The 23,297-nt window shown below is 46.8% G+C and overlaps 1 protein-coding gene across 3 annotated transcripts in view; it reads left to right on the top strand.

The window, feature by feature from the left end:
* The window catches only part of LOC119973426 (tyrosine-protein phosphatase non-receptor type 14-like), a 332,770-nt gene that overhangs the window by 250,927 nt on the left and 58,546 nt on the right, over positions 1–23,297 (top strand). For all 3 annotated transcript variants that reach the window (XM_038811552.1, XM_038811532.1, XM_038811542.1), the window contains exons 6-8: positions 5,954–6,024; positions 14,670–14,757; positions 22,471–22,559. In XM_038811552.1, the coding sequence (XP_038667480.1) occupies positions 5,954–6,024; positions 14,670–14,757; positions 22,471–22,559 (248 nt within the window). The remainder of the gene's footprint in view (positions 1–5,953; positions 6,025–14,669; positions 14,758–22,470; positions 22,560–23,297) is intronic.

Here is a 23,297-nt window from a genome sequence, read left to right as displayed (position 1 = left end):
TTGTTGCCATGCAATCAGAGAGGCGAAGGCCAAGACATCGGTCTCCCTCCTCTCCATGAGCTACAGCTTCTCTGAAACCCCAAATATCGCCACCAAGTGGTCCGGGTCCACTCTCTCCTCCACTATCCTGGCTAAGACCGCGAACACTCAATTTTTAACAACCCCAAAACATGTGCGCATGATTCGCTGGCCCCCGCCCACACTCATCTGCTACCCCCTGAAAGAACCCACTCATTCTCGCCCGAGTCATATGCACCCTGTGCTCCACCTTAAACTGCATCAGGCTCATCCTTGCACAAGAGGAGGTCCCGTTTACCCTACGCAGTGCCTCACTCCATACTCCCCAATTGATCTCCATTCCCAACTCCGCTTCCCATTTCTCCTTGATCTTCACCAGCCGCTCGCTTCCCTGCTCCCCCAGCCACTTATAACCCCAATTCATCCCTCCACTTCCACATCCGGAAGCAGCAGTCGCTCCAGCAGGGTTTATCTCGGCAATCTAGGGAACCCCTTCCAGACCTTTTGTGCAAAGTATATGGCTAGTCCGTCAATGAATGTAAAGATCAAAGACCAGGGTCCAATTGACACATTAAGATTTGAATGTCAATACTGTTGAATACAGAAGAGCTGTTTACTGTTTGAACAAAAAATACTCTACATTTGGATATTTTCACGTTAGTTAATGTAATGGCCGTTATATTTTAAGAACAAAGCCATATCATCAATCATAGCATTTAAAACATACTTAATTCGATGCTGCATGATAATTTAGGACATGTCAAGTTGGCAACAGCTTTTAAACTTATCTGTCAAAAGGTTCCTGATTCCAGAATCTGCTTCCTCCATGATTTATTACCCCATTAACCCGATGTGGTCCACACAGGCTTCAGTAGCCCATCTGCTTCACTGAATATCTCAAACTCAATCAAATACAAAATAGAGGTGGGCAGCAATATGGCAGCACCGCATCACTTTGCATGCACACAAAACATAACCTGCCACATTTCCTTTGCGAGTGAAAATGGAGGTCTGCGGGAATGAGGAAGCAATTTTGGATTTCCAGTAGCCCCCAACCCCCGACACATGTTTGTTTCTTGTCAGGATGGCAAAATTGAACCTTGATTATCAGTGTTATTTTTACTACCTTACAACACAGAGGGACTGATTTAAATCTAGGGAATTCTAGAAGATCAAAATGAATGCATCCACTATGTATAAAGCTACCTCGTAAATCCTAGGATGAAGGCCATCAGGTCTCGTGGATTTGTCAACTTTCGGTTGTATTAATTCATTCCCCAAGTGCTATAACTTCAATATTAGATTAAAAGCTGCTGATCATCTTGTGCTTGAAGAGATGCAACAATGCTTTAATTGCAATAAGCCAAAATCTCTGTGGGAAGCCTGCAAAAGCTTCTCGTAGGCCATCAAAAGCTCACAAACAGTGCATCTGATTTCCCCAACCCTCATACCCGAAATCCTCTCTTTTGATACTTGTTTCTGTCAGTGAAATATGCAAGAACTTGATTAGAAATGATGAGACAAAGCAACACATTATGCCTGCAGGCAGCCCCACACCTGTAGGGTGCTTTCTTTTGTTTCTGGTTTCCATGCCAAGGCAGGTCTGCTCATTTGAAGCTATTTTTGTGTGTGAAGATCAAACACACTCAATACCTTTCAGGGCTTTTTTTTTGAGAAAATCTTTTTTGACTTTGCAGGTGCACTTGATCTAAACAACCCGAAGCCACGTCTCAGATTAGTTCATTAAGTAATTTTCCCCACATCTACCAGCAGACCAAATTCAGCTTCAAGTACTGCCTGTATTTAAATTTTGGAGGAGAATTCCAAAGCTATTTATAAAGCTGAATCGTGAGCTTTCTATTGATGTTCTATGCCTTTGAGGATAGCTAACAGTTCCAACTCAGTACCATAGTTAACTGTTAGTTGTGACTTAAATCCATGAACCACTGTCATGCAAAGGTTATGAAGGTGAGAATGTGTGAGTTCATTTTGTTACAGAACTAGATTGATGCAGCGGGGGCCTTTTTACGATGGTTTAACGGAATAAAATATCAAAAGGCAATGGGTGGGATTCTCCGACCCGCTGCATCTGTTTTCTGGTGTGGCGCACCCCGGTCGGCAGCAGGATCCTCCGTCCTGGCAGCCAACCAGTGAGGTTTCCCATTGTGGGCACCCACACGCCTTGGGGATATCCGTGGGCGTGAGTGGGCTGCTGGCGAAGCGGAGGATCCCACCGATGGAGAATCCAGCCCACTATTTGAAAAAATGAAATGAAAATCGCTTATTGTCACAAGTAGGCTTCAAATGAAGTTACTGCTGGTAGGGGAATTGAACCGTTCTGCTGGCCTGCCTTGGTCTGCTTTCAAAGCCAGCTCTTTAACCCTGTGCTAAACCAGCCCCTATTTGTCACAAACTTATTCGCACTGAGGCAGTGTCGTCCCTGATGCATAAAGCAGTTTGATGGAGATTGAACACTTCTTGTTTGGTTTTGATCCCTGTATCAATTCAGCTTATTACTTTATCATCATTCTTTTGTATTAGAAGGATGAAGTATGGTATTAGTTTCTGCTTCAGTTTCTAATCTGTTGTCACACGTTTGTTACTGTAGCTGTGCTACAGGGAAACAATGGATAATATTTGACATTGATTCGGTATTTGAGTAGGATCATAGAATGCTTACAGTGCAAAAGGAGACCATTCAGCCCATCAAGTCTGCACCGACCCACCAAAAGAACCCCATTCCTAGGCCCAATTCCCTGTCTTATTCCCGTAACCCCACTTAACCTTTGGACACTAAGAGGCAACTTAGCATGGCCAATCCACCTAACCTCCACATCTTTGACTGTGGAAGGAAACCGGAGCACCCGGAGGAAACCCTCGCAGACATGGGGAGAAAGTGCAAACATCACACAGTCACCCGAGGTCGGAATTGAACCCAGGTCCCTGGAGCTCTGGAGCAGCAGTGCTAACCGTTGTGCCACCCCTTCGATAATACATTTCAAAAAAATTATTCTCCTACTTCCGCGATATCCAGAAGGTTCTGTTTTTAATCAAGGTACAGTTCCTTGAGCGTGGGCAGCCCTGAAACTGGGTTTCCCAAATGGGAGTCTCCATACCGTGGGCAGCACGGTAGCATTGTGGATAGCACAATTGCTTCACAGCTCCAGGGTTCCAGGTTCCATTCCGGCTTGGGTCACTGTCTGTGCAGAGTCTGCACATCCTCCCCGTGTGTGCATGGGTTTCCTCCGGGTGCTCCGGTTTCCTCCCACAGTCCAAAGATGTGCAGGTTAGGTGGATTGGCCATGATAAATTGCCCTTCGTGTCCAAAATTGCCCTTAGTATTGGGTGGGGTTCATAGGTTATGGGGATAGGGTGGAGGTGTTGACCTTGGGTAGGGTGCTCTTTCCAAGAGCCGGTGCAGACTCGATAGGCCGAATGGCCTCCTTCTGCACTGTAAATTCTATGATACAACTTGTCACAATAAATTAACTGCTTACTACTCGGAAGAAAGTTTACGTTTGTCGAAGTGAGTTTGCCTACCTAGGTTTACTACATTCTGATAATGATTCTAGAGCAGGGGTGGGCAAACTTTTCCGTGCAAGGGCCACATTCAGAAATTCACAATTTTAAAGGGCTGCATAGTATATTAAGTAAAATAATTAATATTTTAAATAGCCAAAATAAAAGGTCTTTAAATAAAAAAAAGCACATTTATTTGAAAAACAAAGTAACTCAGTAAGTAACAGAATAATGTCAATGAGAATGATACATCTGACTGCAGTCATTTACCAGTTTGTTGAAATCAGGTGTCAAGTTGCTTGTGCTGATCCTTAACACTGACAGAAGCACAGCCTGGCCGAGTCAACGATAAAAACGCGCGTAGTGGGGTGGATGAGTGGGGCTGTCTCATTGGTCGGTTTAGTTGGGTGTGCGACCAATAGGAGTCCAGGTTACAAACAATAAGCCTTATTATTGTTTGTAACCTGGACTCCTATTGGTCGCACACCTAACTAAACTGACCAATGAGACAGCCCCACTCATCCACCCCACTACGCGCGTCTTTATGCGGCCCACCAATGAGGTGCCCGGAATCATAACCGGCATTTTTGAAAAGCCGCCGGGGAAAAGCCGCTGAAGTAAATGCGCTTATTCAATAAAAACCTTTGTCAGGCCGCATGTGGCCCGCGGGCCGTAGTTTGCCCACCCCTGTTCTAGAGTCTGGGCAATATGAAAAGGCATTTAATATTGTTAAAGATATTGACACAAGTTCAGCTGGCTGGAGATCAGTAGCAGACCAATCAGCTGGAGTGAGGAAAGGGAAGATGTTGCTATGTGAGCATCAATCATCTCGCATAGAGCTGCCTCTGCCCCAAGGTACAGATGGGAGCTTGGTTCGGAAGAATTTAATATATCTGATTGGTAAAAGTTATAACCAGAGTGTGAAATGTTAATTCAGTATTAGAATTTTTAACATATTTTTAAACGTTTTTGAAAGTGCCTTTAATTGGGGAAGCAACTCATTTTTATATGAGAATTGAGAAAAGTTGCTTGGCACACATATACGTATACAGGGCAGGATTCTCCGTTGCCCGATGCCGAAATCTGGAATGGTGGTTAGGCAGAGAATGGCTCCCGATGCCGAAATCAGGGCAGGCGCCCGTTTGATGCCAGTTGTGATGGCCCGCCCCTCCAAATCAGCGTCATTGTGCCGCAAATAGTTGCACCCCCATTAGCCGGCGCACCTGCGATGCTCCGCCTCCCATGGGCACGAGCCACGTGTGGTCTCAGCGGTTGTGAGCCTGGTGTGCCGGTTGCGGAGAGACAGTGTCCAGCGCCGCCACACTCGGCCGAGACCTGTGCTGCTGGCTGGGGGGCTTCTGCCAGGGCTGGGGGGAGTGGTGAGGGATGGCCAGGAGGTGGGCTGTGAGGTCGGAGTGGGCGGGTACGCGGTTCAGCATGGCTGGGGGCATCTTTTCTGGTGCGATCGGTGTGTGTGTATGTGGGGGGGATGCAGGCATACGCGCGGTTGCAGCTTGTCAGCCCTGCACATGTTCACCATGGGCCTGGCGATTCTGCAACCGTTTCTGCGCGTTCCGTGGGTGTTTCACGCGGCGCCGGTGCTAGCCCTTCACCGATAGCGGAATCGGAGAGGGTTTTGCGTCGATTTTCCCGTTGTGAAACACCATGGATCCTCCATTGGGCTCGGCACTTAGCCTCAGGAGTGGAGAATCCAGCCCATCGTGTGTGTGTGTGTGTTTATATTATATCTATAGATAAATAACCCTTAATTGTGGAACTGATTTTTTCACAGCAGAAATACTTTGTTTTGTAGGATTGTTAAGCACCATGGAGGTGGTAGGAGTTGGAGAGAGAGAAGCTGAACTGTTGGCGAACTGTGGGAGAAATCTCAGTTAAATTCAAATACAACCCTGCCTGAGTTTCCAACAGAGCACACAACGACAAGTTGTATTTGTGCAGTGCCTTATCTAATAAGACTCCCAGAATACGAATCAGGTGGAAATGCTAGATGATTTAGTTTCCACCCCCACCCGCAGCCTAGAGGAACTAATGGGTTTATTGTGTACAGAATTTTTTTTTTTTGCAGCAGCAGGAATCCTCTCACTTGACATCGGCATTGGGAACCGTGAATTTGTGTCTAATAAAATCATGGCCCAAACCAACTTTGAAACCTCTCGATTTCTGCCCTTGGAAGGAAGATTTAAGGCTCTAACACCCTCTCTATTTTCCCCTCTGTTTATTCTATTCTTCAATTATGATGTTGGTGCAGCACTGTAGTGACATGAGCAATTTTACCCACAGCACATTTCTGTTAGGATAATAAAGGTGTAATGATTGACTGGTGGATGATTTATAGTTTTAAAAACCATCATTCAAATTTTGCCAGCTAATTGGGGTTTTTGTGATCTGATTACAGGACTGGGCTCAAGATGAACGGATGCTGGAAGAAATGACACACAAGGTAGCAATGCAACACCAGGCCTACAGGTAAGTAAGGCCTCCAGTGCAGTAGAACTCTGACTGAAATACGGGAGCACATAATTCTGTTTTAATTCTGTTTTACAAGAGTTTGCTTTCTTCCGCATGTTCCTTTGATCCATTCCTTTATTCTTGAGAGAACAGTTTTCTGAGAATTGCTGCCAAGATACAGTCAGACGTCGGTTTACACATTTGTCTAAATCCATTTCTAGCTGTTCATTACAGATGACAGCTTTCATTTCATGTCTTAAAAGATGCAATAAAATGTTATTTGTGTCAGTATCTGCATTTTCTAAAACAAAAAAAGCACAATAAGCATTAATGAGACAGTATATGATTCTGGGTAGCCATTTAGTGTGGTACATCCTGGGATACCTAATCTTAGGTAGAAACCCAGAAGCACAGTTGAGATTTGTAGTGTTAATGATGTCAGCAGGGTGCGCTAACCATGTAAAGATCTGCACTGTGGTTATTCCTCACATTCTGGCTTTACCTCATCGAGCAGATGGTCTCTCAAGTTGGCAATAGTCCAGCTAAACTGGCCTCCAATGTGTCAGCTGGCTCACCCAAATGCTCATATACAGCAAATGTACCCGGATGGTTGGCATCACACACTTATCATGGGCCACCGACACATCATAGTAAATGATGTGGCACAACTATAAATTGTTTTTTCTCATAGAGATCCCAATTTACTATTCTGACCTCCATAGTTCCATGTTCACAATCCAGATTATAACACATGCCTTCTATGTGACTGAGACAGCTCCTCCAACTGTCCTCAGCATTTTTCAGACCCAAAGCCTAGATTGTGGCACCATCTACTGGGTTAGAATTTTGAAAGTATGTTGTGCTTAAGTGTAAGTGGTGAATTATGGAGCATTCAAGGAGTTTGAATGTAGTCAATTGAAATGTTTGGTCCTCTTTAAGTTGCTTAGTGTGTCAACTCTATGGGTTGTATTGTATTGTGATGAGTGGAGGATTTTAGGAATATTGGCGGCAACATATTGGGACAATTTAACGGTTAAAAGCCTGGGATAATAGTGTGTCTGCCTGTCGTCATGTTTTTAAAAATTATTTTGTTTTGTAAAGGCCTGAGAGATTTTAGGAGCCAGAAGGTAAAATTGACCAAAGGAACGTGTGTTTTTTTTCAGTCTGGGTTAATGCACTGTAGTTTGACTAGGGAATGTCCCTGGGGAGTTAATATAGTTTCAGTCTGCAGACTTAATTTGTTTTTCAGTTTTAGGGAGATGAAGTCATTTCTGGGTGGAGCCAAGGGATGCAGAGAGACATTTTGAAAGAGATTTAGAGAGCTTTTTGGAGAAAACCTTTGAGAAGGGTGAAGTCTGATCTGTCTGATACTTAGTCCGCAATTCTCTCACAGTAGGATAGTTATAAAATGAGTAATAATATTTAAAGCAGCGCAGTCTTGTCTGAGGACAAGGAAGAAGCTGAAATGAGCCAGATGAACCAGCTTTTTGAAAATATTCAACCAGAGTCTGAGGGGCTCCAACAAAAACCAAATCTGTTTTGTAACACAAGTATTAATTTTACGATAGATTGAGAGCTGTATGTTTCTTTTCTTGTTGTTTAATGGGAAATTGAGTAGTGGTGTTTAAGGGGTAATTGTAAGCTGTCCTTTCGGGTGCAAAGTTAAAGAGTTTAATATTCAGAATAAAGTTTTGTTTTAAAAATACCAAATCTCTATCTCTTCATGCACTCACTCCTGGAGCGAATCAATCTTTCCACACAGTCTTACAAATAAACTAAAATATTGGGGTTTAGGTCCAGTACCCTAGTCACTGTTGGGGTCTGGTCTGGAATTGTAATTATATGCTGAGCCCTCGCAGAAATATCCGGGAGGGCGGGGGTGGTGCAACTACACTTGGCTAACTTGCCCGCTTGCATATTTTGGATGACGGCCCTATAATTAGTGCGAGGTGGGATTTCTGTCCGTCTCCAGGAGGAGGTTTCAACTGATAGAGCTGCTGGCAAATCGGGCCAGAATCCCGGTGCCACATTAGGACAAGTGGCCACTGCTGGTATTGTAGGAGACCTGGGAGAAAGGGGAACCATGAAAAAAAAAGCCTCCTTCAAACCCAGCTGTCCAGGATCATGCCATGGCCAGGCTATCAGACACTGATGAGAGGGGCAGGAGGTGAGTAGGGGTGGGGGTGAGGGAGATGAATGTTGGCCTGGGCAAGGGGGTAGGATAAACTCGGATGAAAAACTATGGAGGCATGGTGGGGTGCCTCCGATTGACACAGGTGGTCTGGGAAGGAAGCCCCCTACCATCCTCCCTGCCACTTGCACTGACCGTCAGCCTACAAAGTCAAATCTGCTGAGCTATACTTCGGGCGTAGATCTCTCCTGCTGCCTGATGAGTCAGAGCGATGCGGGTTGTGGCTCTTAATTGGGAATTAATTGCCCATTTAGATGCCTCAATGGGCCCTTGGGTGGGTGAACCGGCGATGATAAGCTGCCAATGACACAAGGCCAGGACGTTGGCCTCTTTCGCACCCTGAACTCCCGGATTTTCCGACACTCCAAAGATCGCTACCTCAGTGATTTTAGCACTGTGGACATTGCCTGAGAAAAATCCTGCCAAAACCCTCTAAGCTTTGGGCATGCCCAAAACATGTGGACATGATTTGCTGGGCTTCTTGCACACCTCGCACACCTATCCTCTACCCCGGAAAACTTGCTCATCCTCGCCACTGTCATGTGTGCCCGGTGGACTACCTTAAATTGTATCAGGCTAAGCCCGGCCCATGATGAAGAGGTATTAACCCTGCTTAGGGCATCCGCCCATAGACCCGCCTCTATCTCTACTCCTAGCTCGTTCTCCCACTTGCCCTTAAGCTCCTTCACCGGGGTTTCCTCCGCCTACGAAAGCTCCTGGTAAATATCCGATACCTTCCCCTCTCCCACCCAGGTACTGGAAATTACTCTATCCTTTATCCCCCGTGGCGGCAGCAGCGGAAAGGCCGGCACATGTTTTCTCAGGAAGTTGCGCACCTGCAAATACCTAAAATCATTCCCTGCTGGCAATTTAAATTTATCCTCCAAAGCTTTGATGCTGGGAAAGCTAGAATCTATAAATAGATTCCCCATCCTTCCAATTCCTGCTCTCTGCCAACTCCAGAACCCGCCATCTAGCCTACCCTGTACAAACCTGTGGATGTTACAAATCAGGGTCCAAATCGATGTTCCCTCTACTCTCTTTCTCTCCTCCATTGCCCCCAGATCCTCAGAACCACCACTACCACCGGACTTGTGGAGTATCGGGCCGGCGAGAACGGCAGAGGTGCCGTTACCAATGCTCCCAGACTGGTGTCTTTGCATGACGCCGCCTCCATCTGCTCCCATGCCGACCCCTCCCCCACTACCCAATTCCTAATCATGGCTATATTAGCCGCCCAGTAGTAATTGCAGAAGTTCGGCAGCGTCAACCCACCCTCCCCCCGACTGCGCTCCAGCAACACTTTCTTCACTCGCGGGGTTTTACTCGCCCACACAAAGCCCAAAATAACCTTATTCACCCGCTTGAAAAAGGCCTTAGGGATGAAGATGGGGAGGCACTGAAAGACGAGCAGAAATCTGGGGAGGACCATCATTTTCACAGTCTGAATCCTCCCTGCCAGTGATAGCAGGAGCATGTCCCATCACTTAAAGTCCCCTTCCATTTGTTCTACCAACCGGGATAGGTTTAACCTGTGCAGTGCCTCCCATTCCCGGGCCACCTGGATTCCCAGATATCGAAAGCTCATCCCTACCATTCTAAGCAGCAGATCTCCCGGTCTCTTCTCCTGCCCTCTTACCTGGATCGCAAACATCTCGCTTTTCCCCACGTTCAATTTATACCCCGAAAAATTGCCAAATTCCCCCAAGATTCGCATTACTTCCCCCATCCCCTCCAACGGGTCCGAAATGTACAAGAGCAGGTCATCTGCATAGAGGGAGACCCAGTGCTCCAGCACCCCCCCCCAAACCAGCTCTTTCCAGTTCCTAGAGGCTCTTAACGCAATGGCCGATGGCTCTATGGCCAGAGTAACGGGGAGAGGGGGCACCCTTGCCTCGTCCCTCGGTGTAGTTCAAAATACCCCGACCTCAGCTGGTTTGTACACACACTCGCTACTGTGCCTGATAGAGCAACCGCACCCAGTCAATAAAGCCCTCACCAAACCCAAACCTTCCCAGCGCCTCCTACAGGTAATTCCACTCCACCCGATCAAAAGCCTTATCCGCATCCATCGCAACCACCACCTCCACCTCCTCTTCTTCTGAGGGCATCATAATAACATTGAGCAGCCTTCGAACATTGGCCTTGAGTTACCTGCCCTTAACAAATCCCGTCTGGTCTTCCCCTATCACCTCTGGAACACAGTCCTCTATCCTTGTGGCCAGCATCTTAGCCAGAAGTTTGGCATCCACATTCAGTAGAGAAATCAGCCTGTATGTCCCGCATTGCTCCGGATCCTTCTCCCGTTTCAGGATCAATGAAATCGAGGCCTGCAACATTGTTGGGGGGAGGACTCCCTTCTCTCTTGCTTCGTTAAATGTCCTAACCAGCAGTGGGCTCAATATCTCTGAAAACTTCTTATAGAATTCCACCGGGTAGCCATCAGGCCCCAGGGCCTTGCCCGACTGCATGCCCTCCAGCCCCTTGATTGTTTCCTCAATCTTAATTGGGGCTCCCAGCCCCTCCACCAGATCCTCACCTACCCTTGGGAACCTCAACTGATCCAGAAATTGCCTCATCCCCTCCACCCCAGCCGGGGGTTCCGATTCATATAATTTACTATAATAGTCCTTAAACACCTCGTTCACCCCCGCTGGGTTCAGGACAGTATTACTGTTTCTAGTCTTTACTTTACCTACCTTCCTGGCCGCCTCTCTTTTCCTGAGCTGATGCGCCAACATTCTGCTTGCCTTTTCCCCGTACTTGTAGATCGCACCCCTTGCCTTCCTCAACTGTTCCACTGCTTTCCCTGTGGTCAACAGCCCAAACTCCCCCTGTAACCTCCGCTGCTCCCTCAGTAGCCCCATTTCTGGGGCCTCCGATTATTCTCTGTCCACCTGGAGTATCTCCTCCACTAATCTATCCCCCTCAGCCCGTTCCACCTTTTCTCTGTGGGCCCCTATTGAGATTAATTCCCCTCTGACCACTGCCAAAGCTTCTCAGACCGTCGCTGCAAAGTCCTCCCCTGTATCATTTGTTTCCAGGTAGTTCTGGATGGACTTGTTAACCTGCCCACAGACCGCCTCCTCTGCTAGCAACCCCACATCCAGTCTCCAAAGCGGGCGTTGCCCTCTCTCCACACTAACCCGTAGATCCACCCAGTGCGGGGCATGATCCGACACTGAAATTGACGAGTACTCAGTATCCACCACCTTCGGTATTAGCACCCTGCTCAGAACAACAAAGCCAATGCAAAAAGTTGTGGACATGTGAATAACAGGAAAACTCCTTCGTCCTGGACCGTGCAAACCTCCATGGGTCTACTCCCCCCATCTGTTCCATAAAATCCTTCAATTCCATTGTCGCAGCCGGCCTCCTCCTGTCCTGGATTTTGACCGGTCCAATTCCGGATCAGTGACTGTGTTGAAGTCCCCTCCCATGATCAGGTTATGTGACACTAAGTCTGGGATCTTACCTAACACCCGCCTCATGAATTCCAAATCGTCCCAATTCGGAGCATATATGTTCATAAGTACCACTCGCACCCTCTCCAGCTTCCCACTCACCATCATGTATCTACATCCCTTGTCTGACACGATTCTCCCTGCCTCAAATGCCACTCGTTTGCTGATCAAGATCGCTACCCCACCTGGTCTTTGAGTCCAGTCCTGAGTGGAACACTTTGCTAACCCACCCCTTCCTCAATCTCGTCTGGTCTGTAAACTTTAGGTGTGTCTCTTGTCGCATTGCCAAGTCCGCCTTCAGTTCCCTCAAATGTGCGAACATGCGAGCCCTCTTGACCGGCCCATTCAGTTCTCTCATGTTCCATGTGATCATACTGGACGGGGGACTTCCAAACCCTCTTTCCTCAACCCCCCCCCCCAACCGGCGACTAGCCATCACCCTTTTTAGGCCAGCCTCGAGCTCGTACCCTCCGCTTCCTCGAGTCCCCCTCGGGCTGTCGCTGTTCCCGACCTCCTATTTTTCCCCTAATAACAGTTCCTGAACTGTCAGCAAAGCAGCTAGCCCCCCCCACCCCCCCGGCCAGCAACAACTCTAAAGATCCAATCCCCCAAGTCAAGCTCCAGCTTTACACCTGCGCACCCCCCACTGTGCTTCCGAGAGTCAGCTGACCCATGCTGACTCGATAGCTCCTGCCCCTGGCACCAAGCAGTCTGTCTCCCTATTCTACTCTCTTCTCCCCCCCCCCCCCCCCCCCCCACATGAATAAACATTTTAAAAGCATCACATTCCCCAGCAAACAAACAACAGGAAAAAAAAGCAGTGAAGAAACAATCACTTTCGAAAAATAGTCACCCAAAAAGCAGAACTAAATTCAAAGCTTATCTCCCCCCCCCAACAAGGTCCCTACAAGACAGATCAACTTTAAACCATCCACACAGCCCATTATTTCACATTGAGCTACTTAAATTTTTACAATCCAGCACCACAAATCGCTGCCACAGTACTTCTCCAAGGCTTAAGTGTCTTTTAATTTTCCTTCAGCTTAATTTCTTTAATAAAGGTCCATACTTTGGCGTTTCAAAGTAGATGTCCCGTTCCTCATGTGTGACCCACAGGCGGGCTGGGTACAGCATCCCAAACTTCACCCTCTTCTTAAAGAGGGTCCTTTTTGCCCGATTGAACCCAGTTCGCCTCTTGGCCAAATCCGCTCCCAGGTCCTGATGAATGCGCAACTCACGGTTTTCCCACTTGCTGCTCGATTCTTTCTTGGCCCACCGCAAAATGTGTTCCTTGTCCATGAAACAGTGAAAACGTACCACCAAGGCCCTCGGCGGTTCGTTTGCTCTGGGCTTCCTTCGAGGGCTCTATGCGCTCTGTCCAATTCCAGAGGCCGAGGGAAAGCCCCAGCCCCCACAAACTTCTTCAACATGTCCGTCACATAGGCCCTCGCATCCGATCCCTCACTGACTTCAGGGAAGCCAACAATTCTGAGATTCTGCCTCCTGGATCTATTCTCCAGGTCCTCCAGCTTCTCCTGCATTCCTTTCTGGCGGTCATTCATCATCCCCACCTTGCTTTCCAGCACGGTTATGTACTCCTTGTGCTCGGACAACCTTTGTTCGACCTCCTGGATCGCTCTCCCGTGGGTTTCCTGATTCTGAACCACTTGATCAATCGAAGCCTTAATTGGGTCCAGCATGCCCTTCTTCAGCTTGGCGAAGCAATCCTCAAAAAACTTCACCAGCTGCTCCGGCAACCAGTATGCCGTCTCCCCGCGGTCCTTGCCCTCTGCCATGCAGTCCTGTGTTACCAGCTCTGCTTGCGTCTCCCTTATAGGACTTTGTCGTCTCACACGGTCACTTCTGGTCCAATTCTCCATACACCGGAGGGGGATTTCTCCTTACTGTCTCACTCTTCACTGCTTTATCCCATAAAATCTGAAAACAAACCGGGAGAAAAAGGTCCAAAAGTATGTTACAGGCGGGAGCTATCAAATGTGCGACCTACCTCTTCGTGGCTGCCACCGGAAGTCTCCATTTTTCCAAAGCTTTATCTAACATCGCTCCCTCAATCAATACCACCCAAAATAAAATAACTGGTCAAGCACCTCAGTTGCTGTTAATGGGACATTGCTGTGTGTAGGTCAGCTGTCACATTGCCCCAATAACCATAGTGACTGCAACTCAAAAATAATGCATGGAATTTGAAGCACTTTGGTATGTCCTAAAAGACACAATGGCTTGCTGCATAATGGCAAGTTTGTTCTTTTCTGTAACTGTGCCCAAATATTAATCACATTTGTTCTGCCAATGGTTTGTTCTTGTAACTGAATTCCGATTTTGTTTTTCCTGCTTTTTCCTATTCCTCCTTCCCATTCCGTGTCTGAGAGGGATTGGTTGACAGAGAAGCCTGCAATCCTTTTCCCAGACAGCATCAAACCTAGGAAGTGGAAGACCATGTCTTGGCTGCTTGCCAGAGGATTTATGGATTTGAGTTTCTCCACGATGAACCTAATTGGGTTCCACTGCAGCATTTGCTTTATAGGAATTATGTCACGCATAAGGAGGTGATGACGTCGTGATGTTGTCACTGGACTAGTAATCCAGAGACCAGAGGAAATGCCCTGGGTATTGAATCCTATCATGGGAATAGGTAAAATTTTAATCCAATAAAAATCTGGAATTAAAAGTCTGATGATGGCCATGAAACCATTGTCAACTGTCGTAACAACCCACTTTGGACACTGATGTCCTTCAAGCAAGGAAATTTGCCACCTCTATCTGGTCTTGTGACTCCAGATCCACAGCAATATGGCTGACTCTTAAATGGCCTCGCAAGCCACTCAGTTCAAGGGCAATTAGGGATGGGCAATAAATGTTGGCCCAGCCAGTGACACCCAGATCCCTTGAATGAATAACTAAGAAATGCATGCGGTGTTGCATTTAGATGTGGAAATGTTACTTTTAAGTAGTGCGAGTGTATGATTATTTTTTCTCTCTCTCCCCAGTGGGATGCCACCTGCAGAAGCTGAGTTACTGTATATAAAAGAGGTGGAACAGCTTGAAGGCTTTGGACAAGAAAGCTTTCCTGCCAAGGTATATTAGAAATGATACCTTAAGTTTGAAAGATATCTTTTAAGATATTTTAGATTTTCATTTAGCATTGTCGTGGGACTGATGTGCCTGAATGCAGGTTGTTTTTAAACAAAGCAGAATTAGAATTTAAATGAGGTGATGATTTTTTTTACAAAAGACTGATGTGGGTGCATTATGATGTGACCTCAATGCTGCAAAGGGGACAATGCTGACATTTTTGACATGTAAACCACCTCCTTTAGAGAATCTCCTGTGATCCACTATATTATTTTTTAGGTTGCAGGAATTCCAGCAATCCATCACGCTTAGTCTCAACCCCCAGTCAACCCACATAATACTTATTTTTTGAGTGTGATAACAGAAACAAAAGTCAGAAGTCAAATTATAAGACTCACAACAGCCTCAAGATATATATTTTTTGAACCAGTCACAAGAGTTGAAGAATCATGGGCAAGCACTTGATGACCTTGTACTACAAGGTTGTTTCAGGATATTCAGCATTATGGTTTAACTTGCTTACTTTGTGGCTACTAATATTGAAAAATTTAACAGGCTTTGGGGTAAGGCGGGAATGTGGAGCTGAAGATTATCACATCAGGTCGGTCATGATCTCATTGAATGGCGGAGCAGATTCCGCAGGCTGAATGACCTACTTCTGCACATGGTCTTATGGTCTTTTAGGTCCTTTTCTCCTCCCCAGGAGTCCATTCTTCTAATGAGTATTTTGTTAAAAAAGAAAGTGAAAAATAAACACTGGCCGGGATTTACCGCGCAAACACGTAGAGACGCCCCGCCATTGGCCAGTGGTGGGAACTTCTGATCCCGCCATTTTCGTCAGGGTTTCCCGTTGAATACACCCCTTGCCATGGGAAACCCATGGCGGGTGTGCACCATGGGTAGGGCAGGAAGATCCCACCGACGTGAATGCCGGAAGCTCTGGCCACTGTCTGCGATTTCAAATGCTGCACTTGTTTATTAGGTTGGGTGTGGTTACGTACAATAGCCTGGATTATACCAGAACCCTTCATTACTGCCTCAGTTAAGTTCAACTTTTATCATGCCACATACAACAGGCATCCAGGGAAGCTAGATGCTAGGGGAAAAAGTGGAAGCAAATATAAAGAGCCGGGCACAGAAGGTTTATGGCTTTTAGACTTTTTTATTTCTCTAGCTGGGCTGATTTAGCTCAGTGGGCTAGACAGCTGGTTTGTGATGCAGCAGCGTGGGTTCAATTCCTGTACCATAAGAACATAAGAACTAGGAGCAGGAGTAGGCCACCTGGCCCCTCGAGCCTGCTCCGCCATTCAATTAGATCATGGCTGATCTTTTGTGGACTCAGCTCCACTTTCCGGCCCGAACACCATAACCCTTAATCCCTTTATTCTTCAAAAAACTATCTATCTTTACCTTAAAAACATGTAATGAAGGAGCCTCAACTGCTTCACTGGGCAAGGAATTCCATTGATTGACAACCCTTTGGGTGAAGAAGTTCCTCCTAAACTCAGTCCTAAATCTACTTCCCCTTATTTTGAGGCTATGCCCCCTAGTTCTGCTTTGACCCGCCAGTGGAAGCAACCTGCCCGCATCTATCCTATCTATTCCCTTCATAATTTTAAATGTTTCTATAAGATCCCCCCTCATCCTTCTAAATTCCAACGAGTACAGTCCCAGTCTACTCAACCTCTCCTCATAATCCAACCCCTTCAGCTCTGGGATTAACCTAGTGAATCTCCTCTGCACACCCTCCAGCCCCAGTACGTCCTTTCTCAAGTAAGGAGACCAAAACTGAACACAATACTCCAGGTGTGGCCGCACTAACACCTTATACAATTGCAACATAACCTCCCTAGTCTTAAACTCCATCCCTCTAGCAATGAAGGACAAAATTCCATTTGCCTTCTTAATCACCTGTTGCACTTGTAAACCAACCTTCTGTGACTCATGCACTAGCACACCTGTACCGGCTTACCCGAACAGGTGCCGGAATGTGGCGACTCGGGCTTTTTCACAGTAAATTCATACTTGTGACAATAAAAGGTTATTATTATTATTACCCACTTTAGATATTTTTGGCTCCTTATTTCATTACCAACTTTAGAATTTTATTTTGGATCCTCATTTCGTTAGCAAATGTCTTTCTGCCTCCTCCCTTAAGACAGGCTGTAGTTGGCTACCTAGTGGGTATTCCTCCTGGCAGCTACCTCTTAGAAGAGAAGGGTAAGGGGCAATTGAGGGAGGCCTGGCTGTTTAAACTGTAACAGAGATGCATGACATCCAGTTCTGGTATCTCTACACTGGAGGATACAAGCAGAGATGCTCTTACTCATGTTTTCCTGAGAAATAGGTACAGCAGATTGAAGAGATTCCAACCCCTTTTCTGGCTTCAGGCCATGTTAGCACTAAATGGTGCAGAAGATTGCTACTTGACTACCAAATCTGCCCACTGTATGATTGAGTATCATGCAGATAGTCTCTCATCTCCCCACTAACATACAATCACCTATAAAAACTTCTCTGTGAGCCACAGATCACCAGATGAAGGAGCTGCGCTCCGAAAGCTAGTGATTCCAAACAAACCTGTTGGACTTTAACCTGGTGGTGTAAGACTTCTTACTATGCCTGCCCGAGTCCAACGCCTGCATCTCACATCATAGCCACAGATCATGCAGCTCTCAAAGCTTGGAAAGAACAATGACTGAACGCCACTCAATGCAACCTGAATATTTTTGTAATCGCTTTTGCTACGATATTGTCCTTAGATGTAATCTTGTGCTCCAAATGGTACTCGAGTGGCAGAAATGCATGAGGCTTGTGTCTATCTGTAGAACTGAGGTGGTCCAAATCTCAAAGCGAGAGATTCATCACCATCATAACTCTAGCACTAAATATTGGCCACCAAAGACACTGATCTGCTAAAAGATCATGAAACCACTTGTGATGCTATCAACAACTCAATCCCAATCACTTTCAGGTTGGAAGAGAAGTCTTTTTCAATTTGGCATCTTTGTCATTCTCAATGAGAGACGTTTTAAGTGCCAATGGATGAAGCACTGATGGTTTCTGAAATGGGGTTCTTCACTATTGCCAAAAGACTAGAGTGCCATAAAGCACTCTATCAGGGTACAGTATGTGTGGGTTATGGTCAAACTATCATCTGCTGCATTGTGTCAGAAGATGCAAACCCCAATGCCTACGCTCATTCTTCTGAAAGCATCCATTTTTGAAAATCGGGATCCTCGGTTGAGGAATGACATCTCATGATTAGCATCTATTGATATTTTTTTTCAGACAACATTTTATTGAAGCATTTATAATTTTAACATTTAAACATTCTAAAGAGCAGAACGGACCGACACACGCAACAACATCACAATAACATACCCAACTCTCTCTCTCTCTCTCTCTCTCTCTTCCCCCCCCCCCCACTTCCTGACTGCCCTTGTATTAGATTCCTTATCCTTATTCTACAATGCCTCCCTTTCTTCCCCCCGCCCCCCTTCTGCTGACGGTCAGTTTTCCTTAAATAAGTCAATGAACGGCTGCCACCTCCGAGCAAACCCCTTAATTGAACCTCTTGAGGCAAACTTAATCTTCTCCAGCTTGAGACACCCTGCCATGTCACTTACCCACACCCATGACTTTGGAGGCTCCCAGCCACTCCATCTCAGCGAAATCCGTCTCTGGGCCACAAGGGTGGCAAAGGCCAAAATGTCGGCCTCGCTCCCCTCCTGGGCCCCCGAATCCTCTGACACCCCAAATTTTGCCATCTCTGGACTCCGAGTAATCCTCACTTCCAGGACCTCTGAGATGATGTACGCAAATCCCTGCCAGTATCCCCTCTGCTTTGGATATGCCCAAAACATGCGTACGTGATTCGCCAGACTTCCCCCACACCACCCATACCTGTCCTCCACCTCCTCAAAAAACCTACTCATCCGGGCCATAATCATATGAGCCCTATGGACTACCTTGAACTGGATCAGGCTGTTGCTCATTTTGGGTGAGTGTGCTTAACACTCACTTGGCTCTGTTTCTCGTTCTAAGCTCTGGAGTCGCCAGGTGCCGTAAAGACACCGTCACAAGTTTCAAGGTCAAGTTCAAAGCAATAAAGCTGTACACCAATTAGTAAGTCCAAAACAATTAGAGTTTATTATAACACAATTATAATAACACTCATGCACACGCTAAAGATTAAACCTACTTCTACCACTAAACAACTAATACTTAGCTAAGAAGGAACTGCGAGGTCAGGGAACAAGGCCTTTGTTCTGGTCTGGTCTGCAGGCTTCGGATCACTATCAGTCGGCAAGGGTGTAAGTAATGCCGGTTTTAGGTAGCGGTCGTCGTTAGGCACTTACTTATTGGCGGCTGCTGCCCAACGGCTGATGTAGAAGACAGGGGGCTGGAGTCGGAGGCCGGAGACAGGAGACTGAACCATGTGTGGGACCTTTCTTTTATAGGTCCCAGGGGGTCCGCGCCCCTTTGGGCGGGCTCCCTCACCTGCTGGGGATCGATTGGGCCTCTTCCCAATCGATATGGTTTGAACCCCCCAATCCTAGGGCCGTTCCTTGATCGCTGGGGCGGTTCTTAGGACTTATTGTCCTGGGCTTCTCTGGCTCCACCGTGTCTGGTCTGCTATTGAATGTATCGATTGATACTTAATTTGTGTCCATTGTACCTGGGACTGGCCCGGTATCACCTCATTAATATGCTAACAGCTTCTCATTTACAGCGCTGCCTGATCTCTGCAGCTGTCAGGAAACCGGTTTCTGCAATTGTCTCAATACATAATTGCTCTGCAAGCTGTTTGCTCTTTAACATGTCCGTTTTCCCTGCACTCTTTGCAGTCTTCCATTTTGTGTTCGTTAGTGGCCATCTTAGGTGCCTACAAGGCTAAGCCTGGCACATGGTGAGGATGAATTGACTCTCCACAAGGCCTTTTCCCATAGTCCGACTTCCAACTTCCCTCCCAACTCTTCCTCCCACTTCCTCGCCAGGTCCCTTACTGGGACCCCTTCTCACTCCATCAATTCCTTATATATTTCCGAGACCCTCCCCTTCCCAACCCCTGTTTTTGGCATCACCTTATCCTGCAGTCCCCTCAGAGGGAGGCGAGGGAAGCATGGAACCTGTCTCCAGACAAAGCCCCGTACCTGCAGGTACCAAAATCCGTTCCCACCCAGTAACACAAACTCCTCCTCTAATCTCTCTAGGCTCGGAAAACCCTCTTCAATGAAGAGATCACCAAATCTCTCAATCCCTGCCCGCTGTCACCTCCTAAAGCCCCCATCCAGGCCCCCCCCCCCCGGGTGAACCGGTGATTGTCCCAGATCGGTGACCACACCGGCGCTTCCTCCAGTCTCATGTGCTGCATCCATTGCCCCCATACCCTCAGAGCTGCCACTACCACTGGGCTTGTGGAGTATTGAGCTGGCAAGAACAGCAGATAGCAAAGCCTCCAAACTCGTACCCTTACAGTATGCCGTCTCCACGCGCTCCCACACCAACCGCTCCCCCACTACCTACTTGCTAACCATCGATATATTCGCCGTCCAGTAATAATTAATAAAATTCGGAAGGGCCAGGCCCCCTCATCCCGCGCCCCTGTTCCAAAAGGAGCTTCCTCACCCTCGGGGCCTTACCAGCCCAGACAAAACCTGAGATCACCGCGTTCATCTCGCTGTAAAATGTCTTGCCGATAAAAATTGGAAGACATTGAAACACACATAGCAATCTCAGGAGGATTGTAATATTCGCAATCTGTACCCTGGCCTCCAATGACAGCGGGAGCATGTCCCACCTGCGAAAGTCCTCTTTCATTTGCTCAACCGCCCTGCCCAAATTTATCTATTGATATCTGTCATGTGAGAGTGCCTTTAAGAATTGGATATTTAAGAAATGTACCTTTAAGAAATGAAGCTGAACATATTACTGAAGTGATGTCACAGGGGGAGAGCTGAGCTCACTTCTGTTTTTTGGGAGCTTTAGTATCAGTTTGAAGAAAGCTTGGGTGTGGCTGTGAGCTGCATTGCTGGTGATCTCTGCCATGAAGGACTATCTCTTAATCCTTTGGTGAAATCGGAATTGTAAAAAGGTCTCAGTATTGAATATATATCTAATGTACTTCTGTTTGAAGGATTTGTTAAGTCTTTTGGATGTGTAAAGGAACAGTTTGCAGGATTGGGTAGTGTTGTATTATTTTCGGGGTTATCTTTGAAGTAAGGGGTGTTAAGAGATCCAATGTCGATTTAAAAGGTTAATTTGAGTTCATGGAATAAACATTGTTTAGTTTTAAAGACCACATGTCCATAATTACTACAGCTGGGAACAAGCCGTGTGCTTCAAAAGCAACAATCCATTAAAGGTGGGGGTTGGTTGAACTCCATGATATATTTTTGGGGTTCTGAAAACACCTCTCCCATAACATATCTTTTAACCTTCCTCCTCATGTTACGGCCTCAACTCTCTTCCTCACTTTTGCTCTGTGCTTCAACAAATGCACTGCTCCCTGACTCACTCTCTAAATCCCTTTGCTGGTGCTGAGAAGGTAGAGAATGTGTTGTAAAATGCTAACTGATTCTTCAGCCGTATCTTGAGGAAGGAAAGCGGAAGATGGGTTGGATTGGGCTGCTGAGGGGTAGTGGTGTGATGGAATCTTTAAGGGGAATTTAATTCTCCCTGATCTGCAGGAATGCAACAGTTAAATGGAGGGGATTTATTTCTCGCCTGGTTTTGCCGATTCCCCCATTCTCCCACCATTGGTTTTGGCTGGAGGTGAGGTGGAGGCCAGCTTCTAGTAAGAGCCTCATTAATAACTACAAATTGGGGTCATGGCATACATTCCACCAGGTCCCACAAGCAAAGTCCAAGACTACCTACCCCCCACTAGCTGTGCAACCCTCCCAATCACCACGGCGCGCGGCCTCCCGCTGCCGAGAAACACATGGTTGGGAGGCTTGAGAATCCACCCAGATTTCATAATATTGTGTTTTCTCAGTCCACTCCTAGAAAAATTGGAAAGATACAGGTTGGGGCACATGCAAAAGACAAGAAAATCCAATTCTGATCACAATGACGTAATGAAGTGGAAGACATTATTGCAAAATCATAGGGTTAGTTTGCAGTCAGAGCACACTCCTAAATATAAGACAGTCAGGCTGCTTACAGGTGTGACTAGGAATACTGTACCCAAGAGAATATCTAAGGCTTACTTAAATTACCAACATATATATTGATTTTAGTAAACAGATTATTGGATAAAGACAGTTAATGGCAGTCTTTCATCGATTTCATAGAATTTACAGTGCAGAAGGAGGCCATTCGCCCCATTGAGTCTGCACCAGCCCTTGGAAAGAGCACGCGACTTAAGCCCAGACCTCCACCCTATCCCAGTAACCCCACATACCCTTTTTGGACACTCAGGGTAATTTAGCATGGCCAATCCACCTGACCTGCACATCTTTTGGAGTGTGGGAGGAAACAGGAGCACCCGGTGGAAACTCACGCAGACACGGGGGGAATATACAGACTCCAGAGAGACAGTGACCCAAGGAGGGAATCGAACCTGGGACCCTGGAATGATGAAGCAACTGTGCTAACCACTATGCTACTGTGTCGTCTTGGGAGGCATGCTAAAGTAACTTCGTCAATACTCATGCCCAGGGTGTTCTGTAAGTTTCTCCTTGTAAATGAGCTCTTTATCCCCTTTAACAGGATAATCTTGGAAATGATGCTCTTATTGGCATTTCTTTTATGGGAATATTCGTAAAGCACAGGAATGGACGACCGACCATAACATACAGGTAAGCAACTAAACTGCATTGGACCAAGATTTTTTTTTTTTATAAATGTTTTTATTCAGTTTTCATATTTTATATTGAACAAATTACAAATTGTTAGGAGAGAAAAAGAACAAAAAAAAAACAACAAACAAACACGCAAAAATTAACATACATATTTACAGGTAAGCATCTTCGTAGTAGTAACTGCGCCCGCCCCCCCCCCCCCCCCCCCCCCCCCCCTCAACATGTTTATTTAGTTTGGTTTTGGGCCTTAGCTAGCCATCGAACCCCCGTACCGAACCTGTAGCCCCCCCCCCCCCCCCTCCCGCTACCTTCCCCCGACTATTCTTCCTCTTGTACATTGGCCACAAATAGGTCCCGGAACAGTTGCATGAATGGCTCCCACGTTCTGTGGAAGCCGTCGTCCGACCCTCGGATGGCAAATTTGATTTTCTCCATTTGGAGAGATTCCGAGAGGTCGGACAGCCAGTCCGCAGCTCTGGGCGGTGCTGCTGACCGCCAGCCAAACAGGATTCTACGGCGGGCGATCAGGGAGGCAAAGGCAAGGGCGTCCGCCCTCCTCCACAGGAATAGATCTGGCTGTTCTGAAACCCCGAAGACCGCCACTATCGGGCATGGCTCCACCCTCACTCCCACCACTTTGGACATAACCTCGAAGAAGGCTGTCCAGTACTCCACGAGTCTGGGGCAAGACCAGAACATGTGGGCGTGGTTGGCCGGGCCTCTTTGGCACCGTTC

This window comes from Scyliorhinus canicula, chromosome 1 (assembly GCF_902713615.1).
Source record: "Scyliorhinus canicula chromosome 1, sScyCan1.1, whole genome shotgun sequence".
Taxonomy (NCBI): Eukaryota; Metazoa; Chordata; class Chondrichthyes; order Carcharhiniformes; family Scyliorhinidae; genus Scyliorhinus; species Scyliorhinus canicula.
This window is presented reverse-complemented; position numbering and strand designations above follow the sequence as displayed.